This window comes from Corvus moneduloides, chromosome Z (genome assembly GCF_009650955.1).
Source record: "Corvus moneduloides isolate bCorMon1 chromosome Z, bCorMon1.pri, whole genome shotgun sequence".
NCBI classification, from domain to species: domain Eukaryota; kingdom Metazoa; phylum Chordata; class Aves; order Passeriformes; family Corvidae; genus Corvus; species Corvus moneduloides.
Window position 1 is genome coordinate 65,934,377 of NC_045511.1, and position 13,151 is coordinate 65,947,527.

Sequence of the window (13,151 nt, forward strand, 5' to 3'; positions counted from 1 at the left end):
TGCTGACCACCCCTTGACTCTCCAGCTCGCGGATCATCTTGTGGATGGGGATCACAGCATCTCGATTTGTCCGATACTGCCGGCGGTGCACTGTCGAGGTGGCAATTGGCACTCGTTGCTCTTCCACTTTCAGGAGCCCAACTGCAGAAGGATTCTCAGATAGTCCAGGCAGGGTGTTCAATTGCCTAATGCCCTCTGCCTCCACAGCAGCAATCCCAAATGCCCACCTGAGTCCTTTTGGGTCTTTGTAGTAGCCATTCCGGAGGAAGTCTATGCCCAGAATACACGGGGCCTCTGGGCCGGTCACAATCGGATGCTTTTGCCACTCCTTCCCAGTCAGGCTCACCTCAGCTTCCAAAAGGGTCAACTGCTGTGATCCCCCGGTCACCCCAGCGATGGATACAGGTTCTGCCCCCACATGTCCCGATGGCATTAAAGTACACTGTGCTCCAGTATCAACCAATGCATCATATTTTTGTGGCTCTGATGTGCCAGGCCATCGGATCCACACCGTCCAGAAAACTCGGTTCTCCCGTGCCTCTTCCTGGCTAGAGGCAGGGCCCCTCTAGCCCTGGTTATCATTCTTTCCCTGGGCGTACATGCTCGAGGTACCTTCAAGGGGATCCGACATATCATCCTCCCTTCTGTAGTGCCTGGCAGCTCGGTCACGGGAGGCTGAGGCTACCTTCACCTTAGCGGAACCCCCTCGGTTAGTGCCTCCCTCCTTGAGTTCACGCACCCGCGCTGCCAGGGCAGAGGTGGGTTTCCCATCCCACCTTCTCATGTCTTCCCCATGCTCACACAGGAAAAACCACAGCTCAGCTCGTGGGGTGTACCCTCTCTCTCTCGCAGGGGGACGACGGGCTCTGACTTGGGGGCCTGTGACTCGCACTGGTGCCACGCTGACCCTCCTCATCTCCTCCCTCATCTCCTCCCTCATCTCCTCCCTCATCTCCTTCATCTCCTCTTTGAGGTCCTGGACCACAGCAGAGACATGAGCTTTTAGCGGGCCATTGATCATGCTGTCATAATGCCTGAGCCTGTTGGCAACAGAGCCCACTGTTTCTCGGGTATTGTCAGCATCAATCGTTGCAATGAAGGTGGTGTATTGTGATGGCCCTAGCCTTGCCAGGTTCCACATCATCTGTCCTGTGCACCTGACCTTATCGGGGTCATTATCATGCTGTCCATCCTTCCCAAAGAGTACCTCTAATATTGCCACCTCTCTTAGCTGTTGGATCCCTTGCTCGAGTGTCTTCCACTGCATTCTATGATGATACTCCTGCATTCTTTCTTTGTGAATGAACCTTTCTCTCACACTCATTAAGAGCCGCTCCCAGAGAGAAAGGGGCCCTGGCTCCCTCACGAATATCTGGTCCACACCTGGGTCCTGGGTCAACGATCCCAGATACCTTGCCTCACCACTATCCAGTTGCACACTTGTGCCCATAAGGTCCCAAACCCGAAGCAGCCAGGTGGTATAAGGCTCACGCCCCCTTCGCACAATGTCGTTTCGCATAGCACGGAGACTGTCGTGCGACAGGGACTCAGTGATGACTTCTGGCTCTGGCTCTCCTGCTGGTTGTGAGGGCCCTGGTTGCCCATCATCATTAACTGGTCGTACTGATTTGGTCTTATACTTCCTCCTTTGCACAGGAGCGACTGCTGCTGGCTGTGGTTGTCCTTGTGGTTCAGCTGAAGCCTGGACGGTTGTAACATCCGTGGGTTCCACTGCTGCACCATCGGACTCAGCCTCTTTGGGGCAGGGAGAGGGTTTTTCACTAGCTGAGGAGGTGTATTCCCTTAGCAATTGGCATATCTCCTGGCGCACCTGGCCCATCTCCTGGCACATCTCCTTGCGCACCTGGCCCATCTCCTGGCATATCCCCTGGCGCACCTGACCCATCTCTTGGCACATCTCCTGCATCCCTTTTGCCAGTACCCCCACCCAGTTTGGGTAGTCCATTTCTGAGGTGGACTGTTGGGCAGTATCAGTCTGTGGGGCGGGATCTCTAGTGTCTGGGGCTGTGGCAGGCTCTGGCTCTGGGGTAGGATCTCTAGTGTCTGGGGCCGTGTCAGGCTCTGGGGCAGGATCAGGCTCTGGGGTAGGAACTCTACTCTCTGGGGCCATGTCAGGTTCTGGGGCAGGATCAGGCTCTGGGGTAGGATCTCTAGTCTCTGGGGCTGGTGTCCGGGTAGATATCCAAGCCAATCTCAACTTATCCTTGAATGCTAAATAGAGTAGGCCTATCAGCAGCAGATGGTTAGTATTCAGAGGGAATTTAAACCCTTCGAAAATTGATGGGGTGGGCCCAAAGAACTGGTTGAGGGGTTGGGAGAAAACTTCCCCTGGTGTCATTTCCTCACAGAAGGTACCATTGTTAACATAACCCCAAAAACATGTGCTCAGTGTGTGATAGCTGTTTATCCATGTGCCCACATTCCGGAGGAAGTTAAAAACCCATGAATTCCTCACCTTCTCGACCCATAACGCAAGCTGGATAACAGCAATGGTAGCCTTAGTCAGAGGACCCATATTCAAGTAAGGAGCTGCAAAGGGGAAGAATATAGCCACGGCTACATGCCACCCGAACCAGGGTAAACTAGACCACATAGTGCTGCCTAACAAGGTTCCAATATCCAGCACACAAAATAAAGTTATCCAGGAACTGTTACTCCTTTTTCACCTCTATCTCTTAATGCCCTTAGGCCCCACGTTGGGCGCCAAGATCTGTCTCGGTTTTGAAAGACAGGTGTCTGCTAGGGAAGGCAGAGGCCCCCCTTGAAGTGGCAGATATAACCCCTTTTCCCTCCAAGTTATTATATTTTGAAATCAAGAGCCTTTAGGCGAAGATGTGGGAAATAGGAATAACAGTTCTTTACTATATATATATATATGTATATAACCAGTCAAACAAAACAACAACAACTATGGCAGTAACAGCAATCACAAACCCAGTGCCAGCCTTCTCGGCTGTCGGGCCCTTTCCCCTCGGGTGCAGTTCCGCTCGCAGCCGGCAGGGGCGCTGGCGGCTCCCGGTGAGCAGGGCAGGTGCGATGGTTCCCCCGCGGCTGCAGGGAGCGCTCCGGAGCGAGCTCGGGACACACGCGGCACCGGTGCCCCGGGATGGAACAAAGGCTTCACAAACCACTGGGCAGTTGATCCCGGGCTCTCAGGAACAGCAGGCTGGAACGGCAGGGACGAACGCAAATCCCGGGTGGCAGACGAGATGTATCCAGATGGGAAAAACCCACGGAGGCCCAGGCAGGCAGGGCGAGCAGGGCTACAGCGTAGCGAAAACTCGAAGCAGCAGCGGAGCAGGGCAGCCACAGCTCGGTCTCCAGCAGGGCAGGGAAAGCGGCTTTTGGGGTCCCGGCGTTGTTTCCAGCAGGAAGAAAGAACGGCCAAAAAGAAAGAAGCAGCAGCTCCTTTCTCTGCAGCTTCTCTCCCCGGACGCTCAGAGCGAACTGACCCCACACCCAGGTGTAGACAAAGGAGTAGCCAGGTCCGCCCCACTCCCCTTTTGTCTTTCTTAAGTACAGCTATTTGTCCCCTAGCAACATGCATATGGGAGAAAATTCCTTTAACAGAGAAAAAAAAACAGACTAAACTAAAACCCCAACAATAAGAGACTGCTGTTGTTGCAGAGAGCTCACAGATTACAGATCAAGGCAGATAACAAGTGGCAGAAAAGAGATATTCTTACTGTCATGATGGCTACTTTGCAAATGTGAAGGCTACTGTCTCAGCTCTTAAATCAGTCTACAGTGTTCGATGTCCTCATTTTCTGTAATGCCTAATGCATAGACATAGACACATAATCTTCATGCAAATCTTCATCCTCATCAACAAGTGTTCAGTAATCATTCTTGTGCAACTTGAATGTCGTGCTGAATAGTAATTTGCATTTATTTAACCCTGTGGTAGTTAATGTTAAGATTAATGTTACATTCAGAGTGTTGAGGTTGAATGTAAGACAAGAAGCATAAGTGGCAGGCAGATCTGTGGCAGACCCAGGACAATGGACTCTTAGAAAATCCGTATGAGCACCGGCTGATACCCTGATAGTTGCTCTCACCCAAGAAGACAGACTGCAAGTTCAAGGCAACAGCAGTGATTGGAAGACTGAACCCTAGGAATCATGGTGTCTCTCTGCACATCTTGTTATTTTCCGTATATGCCTTCAATATGTTGACAGTTTTTCACAGGGTTAACAGCTTCAGTGCATCAATTTATATTATGGGAACTGTCCTCTGCCAGTAGCAAAACACAGCTGTTTTGACAGATGACTGTGTGGGCTTTGCAGGCTGTTATGTAAAACCAAGCTCTGCAAAGCAGTCTTGCTGCAACAGGATTTTTTTGTTTGGGGAAGGAGAATATTTCAGAAAACACGTTTTCAACCTAAGAGTTTTTAGATTCCTCTCTGGTGGATTTTATTAAGTATCTTCTAAGGATGGATAGTTCAATTGGTGGCCTCCGTAATCAGTAGGTTCTTCATGCAGTAAACAAAACTTCTGAATTATTGCTTTGTACTCACAATAATGTGTGACTAGACAGAAAACCACAAGGCTGCAGCTAACAAACTTTAACCAAATCTAGTAGTATTATGCCAGATCGATGGCTACATGTTTGATACCTCTTCAAGTTTCTTGAGTCTGTTAGTTTATATAACTGCCATCAGTATCTACTGAGTGCTAGGGGTCTTGGATCTTACTTGGATCTGAGACTCACATGTTAAATCATATGAGGTAGTCCAAAACTGCTTGTAGTTTTCATTGTTGGAACAATTCCTGTCTTCATAAGTACCTTCATAAAATCTATTAAGGGATCTAGATTGGAGAATCCAAACATCTTTACCACTGAGAGGTATGGAGAAATACAGAAAAGGGAACAGTCCTGCTCTCTGGTTTGCTTGTTTGTTTTTTTTTTTCCTCAGGAAAAAATCTTTTAAGTTCTTGGTCGTTGTCCTGACGGGAGGTCATGAACATTATGGAAATCTGCAGTTTTTATGGAATGGGAAAGTTCTTTCTCTGCAGCTCGACGTCTGCAGATGAACATCTGCAGAGATAAGGAGAGGGTGTTGAACTCGACTCTCATAAAGAAGATCATTCTGACTCATGGCTGGGGTTTGCATATCTAGCCCAATTCTGGGAAACAGTAGTAGAGGTGTGAAAACACTCTGTACATCAGTAAGCAGGAATAATGACTAAAAATGTTTTCATACTGCTACTGTTTCTATTCAAATACTTGTACATATTTTTACTTAACCTTAGAAGTATGGGCTTTGTCATGCATTAATAGACCACATTTTAAGCATTAGTTCTGGTTTTCTGTCTGGAGCATTTCAGAGGTACTGGAGCTGGTACTTTGATTACTGTTATGTGACATAACACAGTTAAATGAGATATTCGCCCAGCCTCCTTACCTTGTTTTCTGATTTGCAGTGGTACCAAATAATGTGCTTAATGTCTGTCTCTTTAGGGTCTGACCACCTTCGGGAGAAAGATGGACTGTGGGCTGTGCTAGTTTGGCTTTCAATCCTAGCAGCTCGAAAGCAGAGTGTGGAGGAGATTGTCAGGGATCACTGGGCAAAATTTGGCCGGCACTACTACTGCAGGTAAGAAAAATGAGGAAAAGGCACTTATGCAGCTGATAGGAGAATTCTGATACAATCATTGCTTGTTTAGATGCGCTCATCTGCACTTAGGTGTGCATTTGCTGTGCCTACAGAATGAAGATCTGCCACAGATTATCACTGTTTTATAGACAGATTTTTCCAGAGGAGTGTCAGAAAAAAGAGCTATACGTATATGTTACTGCTAGCATATGCGTAATTGAATTTTTTAATATTGAATGGCAGAAAGATTTGAATTATTTACTTGTGGAATATATAGGTGCAACTTGTTACATGATGTTGAAAAAGAAACATAATCCCAGCAAGATTTACTCCTGCATTTTTTTCTCTAAGTGCCTCCATGTGACAGGGTTTTAGTGAGAACTGAAACCTATGCCTGCTTCCAGTTCAGGATAACTCCTCCAAAGATACAAATATTTACTTATTTTTATTAAGGTCTCAATATGGTGAGTTCTAGCTGTCATTTTCATCTTTGCTTCTGCCTCTTTCTCAATCCAGACTTAATCCAGAGCAGTTTGCAATTTCTGTTTTGCAGCTATTCCTCAAAACTTGTAAAACAAGTTTTCTCTATTTCACTTGTCTGTTGAGCACTGCACTGATTGTGTCATTAAATTTTGAAAGCTAACTGTGTATTGGTGATGTTTTCTATGCTACTTTAGAAACTGCATTTTCTAGATGCTTTCTGTTGATTTAGAGTCCGGTGGCCCATGTAAAGCTATGGTTACACACATGAAATGGTTAGATTGCACAGGACTTGCATGTGTGTGCTGGTTTCATTTGCAATCAGTAGTTAAGTGGTACACTTCTGATTTTTGAAGTAAGCAGTAAATTGCTAATTGTGAGTATATACAGGTCTGTGAAAGCAGAACTCTTATCTCTGGGCATTTACTTACTGATTCTACCTTTTTTTTAATATATGTGCAAGGTTCGATTACGAAGCACTGGAACCCAGAACAGCGTATTTCATAATGAGAGACCTGGAAGCTTTGATCACTGACAAATCATTCAGCCATCAGCAGTTTGCTGTGGGTAACAATATCTACAGTGTGGAAAGAACAGACAGCTTTGAGTACGTAGATCCTGTGGATGGCACTGTGACCAAAAGACAGGTATGGCTGTAGTGTTGGTTTTGCATCTGTCGTATTGTCTCCAACAGTGTTGTTTCTAAAGTTCAGCTGGCAAGACTGTCCATTTATTTATGGGATGGTGTTTCCTTTGCTGTGATAGATTCTGCATTTCCTATTTAAGATTAGCTCAGTCTGGATAAGATAATCCACCTTTAGTTTATCTTGTACTTGCTGTATGTAACTGGAGACAACAGTGTCGCAGTGAACATAGGATGGGATGAAGTCCCTGTTGACAGCAATGCATGTGTAGGGAGGGTTCCTTTTCTGGAACAGTGGAAAATGTCATATAGAAAGAAGGTCTTTCTTTTTTCTATTTGCTATCTGAAATCTCCACTGGCTATACATTACAAAAAAAAAAAAAAAAATTGCTCTTGGTGACTGACAGGATTTACATAACTGAGGTGCAAAATCTCAATACCTACTGTATCCAATAGCATGCAGAAGACTTTATAAGGTTGTAACCTATGTGGGCACATTTGACTTCCCTAGCCCAAATTATCAGTTTCTTCTGGATTCTGTCTATACTGAGATTCCTTGGTTATCAAGAACTGCAGTTCAAACTGAACCTTTAGTGTTTGGAAATTCATGATGTGCTCAAAAGTAACCAGGTACTTTTACCAGGTGTAAATGTATATTCAAGTATCTTGAATATGAGCTATGACTCCTATTAAAGCTTGTCCTGATTTTATGCTATTTATATTTTTATGGTCCTGGTTTCTCTGGTTTTTAAATTATTTGATGTAAACAGACCCTAGAAAATGATATTATAAGCCATTAAAACTACTGTCATGCCATTCTGCTCAGTCTTTATAGTTCCATTCATCATTGCATCCAGAAAATATAAGCAGCCCATCTGCCACTGAGCTACTCTCTTTTTGTGTATTACTACTGAAACAAGATAGGAGGATGTTGTCATATCCAAGTCCAGTGGAAAATTACATGCACGGCAGACTTGTGACCTTTGTAGCTTAAAAAAGCAGCTTGTGAATTTTCATTGCACTTTTCTTTCCCTTAATTTTTTCATCCAAAGCGCTTACTTTATGTTGGAATATAATTGCTAATCATATCACCATGTAACACAAACAGAGAAACATGACTTGGCTTGTTTTCAGACGGACTCTGAAAGGGAGCCCATAAAACCAGAAAGAAAAGTCTTTTCATAGGGAGAAGCTCTTACTTACTCAGAGTACAGCTCAACCAGTTTGTCCTTTGGCAAGGACACATTCCTAGCTTCATGTGTCTGCAGCCTCAATGGGATTCTCCAAGCACAATGAAAGTGGAGAGGATATTGATCTATGCAAATGAAACAACAGTTCGCTGCTGCCATTTTCCTCAGGTATCTTGCTCATCATCTAAACGCAGGTATCTCTTTCAGACTATCTTAGGCTTCAAGCGGATTTTTTAGTTAAGTATTCAGGAACGTGTTCCAAGTTTTGTTCCCCAGTAGGTAGGGGAGAGAAATTTATATTCAGTGCAACTGCACTGTCTCATGAATGAGAAGCTGGCTACATGATAATTATTCAGTGTTAATAAACAACATACTCAGAAAATAAACACAGCAATGAGAAAATAGGCAGCAAACAATACACACAGACTGTTGCTTCTAATTAATTCTGTCTCTTGAAATCCATGAATATTGTTTATCATGGTGCAATAATAAGACTTAAATGAAGCATTCTGTTGTTCTTGAAGACTGTTTTAATTTTTAAAGCTGTACTGTGCTTTTGCACACATAAGCGCATAACAGTGCTGCTCCTGAGGGTCCAGTAACCCAGGAATGGGACCAGTTGCATTTTTGTGTGAAATTTGAATTATGAGGATGAGAGGTACAGGTTGGCCATTATACTAAGAGACAAAAGGCTCCAGGGAGACCATATTGTGACCTTTCAGTACTTCAAGGGGGCTTGTAAGAAAGATAAGGACAATCCTTTTAGCAGAGCCTGTTGCAGTAGTACAAGTGGTAATGGCTTTAAACTAAAAGAGTAAATTCAAAATAGATATAAGGAAGACTTTTTTTTACAATGAGAGTGGTGAAACACTGGAACACATTGTCCAGAGACATGGTGGATGCTCCATCCCTGGAATCATTCAAGGTCAAGTTGGATGGGGCTGTGAGCAACCAGATCTAATTCAAGATGTCCCTGCTCACTGCAGTGAACACGATGACCTGATGACATCAGGACTGAATGACCTTCAGAGGTCCTTTCCAACCCAGACCATTCGATGATTCTGGGATTATCCAACAATGCTTTATATGGTGCTAAAGATGTTTCGGCATATATCTGAGGAAACAAAGGTTTTAATTACATTTTACTTATACTTTAGAATATTGGCACACTGTGTTTCTAACATCATTGTCTTGTCAAGCTCCTGATAAAACTGGAAAAATAAAATGCATCTCTTTTAATTCTCTTCTCTCATTTTTTGGTTCACTGCCCTTTAAACAAAAGTAGCAAGGATCTTAGTTTGTGCACTAGACCTTTGTCAATGGAGGGACTAAGGGGAAGAAAAGTTCACTGGCTTATCAGAGGTCGCACTTTTAGTCTAAGGGTACCATTTACACAAAGGGAACTAGAATGTGTATTAGTGCACAGCTGATAGAATATTGCAACACTACAACTATTGATCTGTGCAATTTAGTCCTCTGGCCTTAATGGCCTTCCTGTACAGACACTGTGGATCCAAGTATATGGTCTGTGGTCTGTAAAAAAAAGTGTTTATATATGCAGTACAAAAGAGGGGAGGAGAAAAGAAAAAAAGATGTGAAGATGGGAGCAAAGAGTGATTTTTTACTTAATTAATAGATTTTTCAATCCTCTTTATTATGCACACAGTTAATGTGCATTAATTAGTGTACTTGAGATTAATTAACACCTTAAGTTTTCTAAATTGTACTACAGACTTACTGAAATTCTTGCAGTCATACATTGATGCATGGTGTTTGAGGGGTAGCAACTGGTCCTGTCTTTTGTATTCACTACTGACAAACTGTTTTTTGATCCAGGGATTCTGTAGGTGTTTCTAAGGCCCTGTATCTTTAGTGATCTTATACCTATTTCTCAAGCCATTGATTTTGTGCTCTGCCACACAGAATAAGAGCAAATCAAGTAAAAAGAATAAAAACATCAGTAAGAGAGTATTTGTTATGAGGAGTGGGAGGGAATGCACAACATCATTTCTAGTCTTCCGAGGGGAAAAAAGAGTAATGAATGAGTTGTCCAAAGTTATGGGGAAAGAAGAATGGCATCCAAATGACTCTTCCTTTCACTTTTGTTTTGAAGCAGTGAATGAAGATTTGTAAAGGTACTGCCACCTTACATATATGCTGTTCCTTCTTCTTCCACAGGGGCTGCGGATTATTTTTTCAGATGCTTCCAGACTCATCTTCAGAATGAGTGCTTCTAGTCATGTGAGAGCTACTCTGCGGATCTATGCAGAGAGTTATGAAAAGGATCCTAGCCAACACAACAAGGAACCACAGGTAATGCAACAGCATTGTAATAAGTCAGTAAGTAAAGCACTACCTCTGTAATAGCAGTGGCTACAAGTTTTCATCTTTGATCAGAAGCAACACTCAACGCTTTGACCCTGTGTTTGTAGATTATTTTCCTAGTGTTGTAAATGTACACCTTTTGAGGAAGGACCAGCAGTTTTAATATACATTAGTCTAATAATCCAACACAACAGGAACGTGAAGGGCTGAGATGCCTCATGTTAAATGCTGGGCAGTGACTTCAAGTCTATTAAGAGAAGCCATTCTAGGCTGAATTTTTTTCAGAATTTTTTTAGAGTTGTGATCTGACTTATGGAACAATATTTTAAAAATAAGAAAACCGTTTTTCAAGCAGATTATCTGAGAGCCACTTAGGGCATCCCGAGGATTCCTCACAATCAGAGTGCAGTTAGGAAATATGGGTACCAGAGTCTAAACAGTGTAGGGATTCCCTGTAAGGGAAAGACTTTCAGCTGTCTAAGAGTTGTCATATCATAACCAGACTTCTTCCGAAGGAGAGTGAAAGTTGAGAGCAAATTGCTGGGTTGTCCAGCAGATGCCTTACACAATTAATAAAATAAATCACACTTCACACTCTCAGATTCTTCCCAGCAAATGTTCTTTATGCTGTTATATACAAGAGAGGACTAAGGATATTTTGTGGAAAAGAGGTTAAGCATTTGGTTTGTAGTAAATAAAAACGTTGTAGTTTTTAGTCTTGTGTGTTCATGACTGGAATGCAAATGCAAATCTACCAAAACAGATATGCTATCAAATGAATTTGAACCCTAGGTAAGGGTTGATGTTTGTCTTTCACCAGATTCTGACCATAAACTTAGTTTGTTTCTTCTTATGCTATTAAACAGTTATGTATCAGTCATGAAAAGTGCTTCAGTTGTCACAGAAATGTTGCAGAGTCCATGCCTGCAAATATGATCTGTTAAATTTATTTGCTTTTTTTTAAAGTAACAGTTTGCATCCTCAGTAACTTCTTGGATAGAATATTTAAAATGTTAAACCTCCAACAGAGTAAAGGACTGTATTTTAGCAATTTTATTGTTTTTCCGTGTATCTAGCTTTGCCCAGCTAGCAGGATCATTAATATATTTTGCCTGGGGAGGAACACTGCTACAACCCCATTTGCACTTGCTGCTATACTTACATGCTTACTTACATGGTAAGTTTTGGTATCTGGGGGCTGCAGGAGTTGCTTCTGTGAGAAGTTGCTAGAAGTGCTTCTGTGTTGAAAAGAGCCAGTTCTAGATGGCTCCTAGATGGACGCACCACAGGCCAAAGCTGTAGCCCCCTGTGATAACATCTTCAAGCAAGGCAATAAACTCTCTGTGCAACAACAGCAGGGAAAGGAGAAAGGGGGATACTTGCGAGAGACAACTCTGCGGACACCATGGTCAGTGCAGAATGGAGGGGGAGTGATAGGGCAGTTTGGTGGGCATCTGACAACCAGCCAAGGTCAATGCACCACAGTTACATCAAATTTTGTTACTGCACAAATTGTTTATCAGTTGTGACTGCACTGACCATTTTAAATATGCTTCTTTGTGCTATGCAGATAAGGCATAGATGAAATGAAAGTAAGTCACAGTAAGAGACAGGCTATGAGTTGATTTTAGAGGTTTGAAGTGGACTTACAGTAACTTTGTGATACATAATGAAAATATGTAATCTGAGCATGTTTCTTGTCTGACAAATCCCAGTAGAAAATACAAGAAAACAATGGAGCATATACTGGCGACATTATGTAGCTAAACTTTTGACTATTTTATTGCAAATGAGCATGGTCATTTTAAGGTTGAATTGTTACTGCATTAACAGATTGTTTTATTTTTTTTGAGAGAAGTTATACTCTGGCAGAATTTAGGCTTGTGTGTCTCCTAAAGTAACTTACGGTCAATGCTCAGTATTTATCATTCGTTCTTTTAAATGAGTGGAAAACAGCAAATGTTCTCAGTGGTTTTTCTACTTGTGAAGAGACTAGATTGAGGGAGCAGTGGTTGTCCTCAGAAAATGAGGAATGTGCTGCCCTGCTGTTACATTTCTTTCCTGTTCTGCTTGCATTTGCTTGAGAGAGGCACATAAAGTCTCACCAGCAATACAGACCATGTCCAGGGAGCAGCAAGAATGGGTCTGCTGCACAAGGCTGTAGGAGCCAGACACCCAGACCTGCTGCACCACAGGCAGTGCCCTCCTTGTCCAGGGATAGTCCCACAGCAGCAAAGAGAGGAGGACAGGGCAGGTCTCTGGTAACAAGCTCCCTTAACAAGTGATGGATCAAGTTCAGGGTTCATCTGGAGCAGCAGGAGATGGGACCAGAGACAGAGCTGGAAACAGGGCAACAGTGTGGACCTACCCAGGAGACAGGATCAAAGTCGAAACTGGAGACAAGATACAACATATATCCAAGCAGTTTTTCAGGGAAAGGAGCTGCCTATAGCATGAGACTGAGGTCCACGCTGGCAGCAGAGCCAGAGATAAGGCTGGACACAAGCACTCCTATAGCTTAGCTCAGGCAGGGATCAACACCCCTGGGACAGGCTGTAATGTGCCGTGGGCTGGGTGCAGGAGAAGGTCCTCAGGGGACCCTAAGCAGGTTGGTAGGGCTTATGACTGCCCTTGAGGATTTCAGTTTGGTCTTTTACTCAGCACATCAAAAAAGGGTCTGTTATTCCCAAGGACAGAAAAAAGGCTAGAAGGGAATTTTTCTGTGCATTTATCAGAGTCCGTCAGATCGCAACACTTTTGCTCTGTTTAATCAGGATATTCATAATAATCCCAGGGGTAGGAATGTCATTGCCTTGAAACTTGCTACAGGGACTTTCCTGCATTTATACAGTGCAGACAGGCATTTTAATATCCAGACTTCCTCAGGAAATACAT

At 43.5% G+C, this 13,151-nt stretch overlaps 1 protein-coding gene across 1 annotated transcript in view; it reads left to right on the forward strand.

Annotated features, from left to right (window-relative positions):
- Positions 1-13,151, forward strand: part of PGM5 (phosphoglucomutase 5) — an 82,337-nt gene that overhangs the window by 59,340 nt on the left and 9,846 nt on the right. Inside the window, exons 8-10 of the mRNA XM_032096606.1 lie at positions 5,483-5,618; positions 6,562-6,745; positions 10,110-10,244. Of these exons, the coding sequence (XP_031952497.1) occupies positions 5,483-5,618; positions 6,562-6,745; positions 10,110-10,244 (455 nt within the window). The remainder of the gene's footprint in view (positions 1-5,482; positions 5,619-6,561; positions 6,746-10,109; positions 10,245-13,151) is intronic.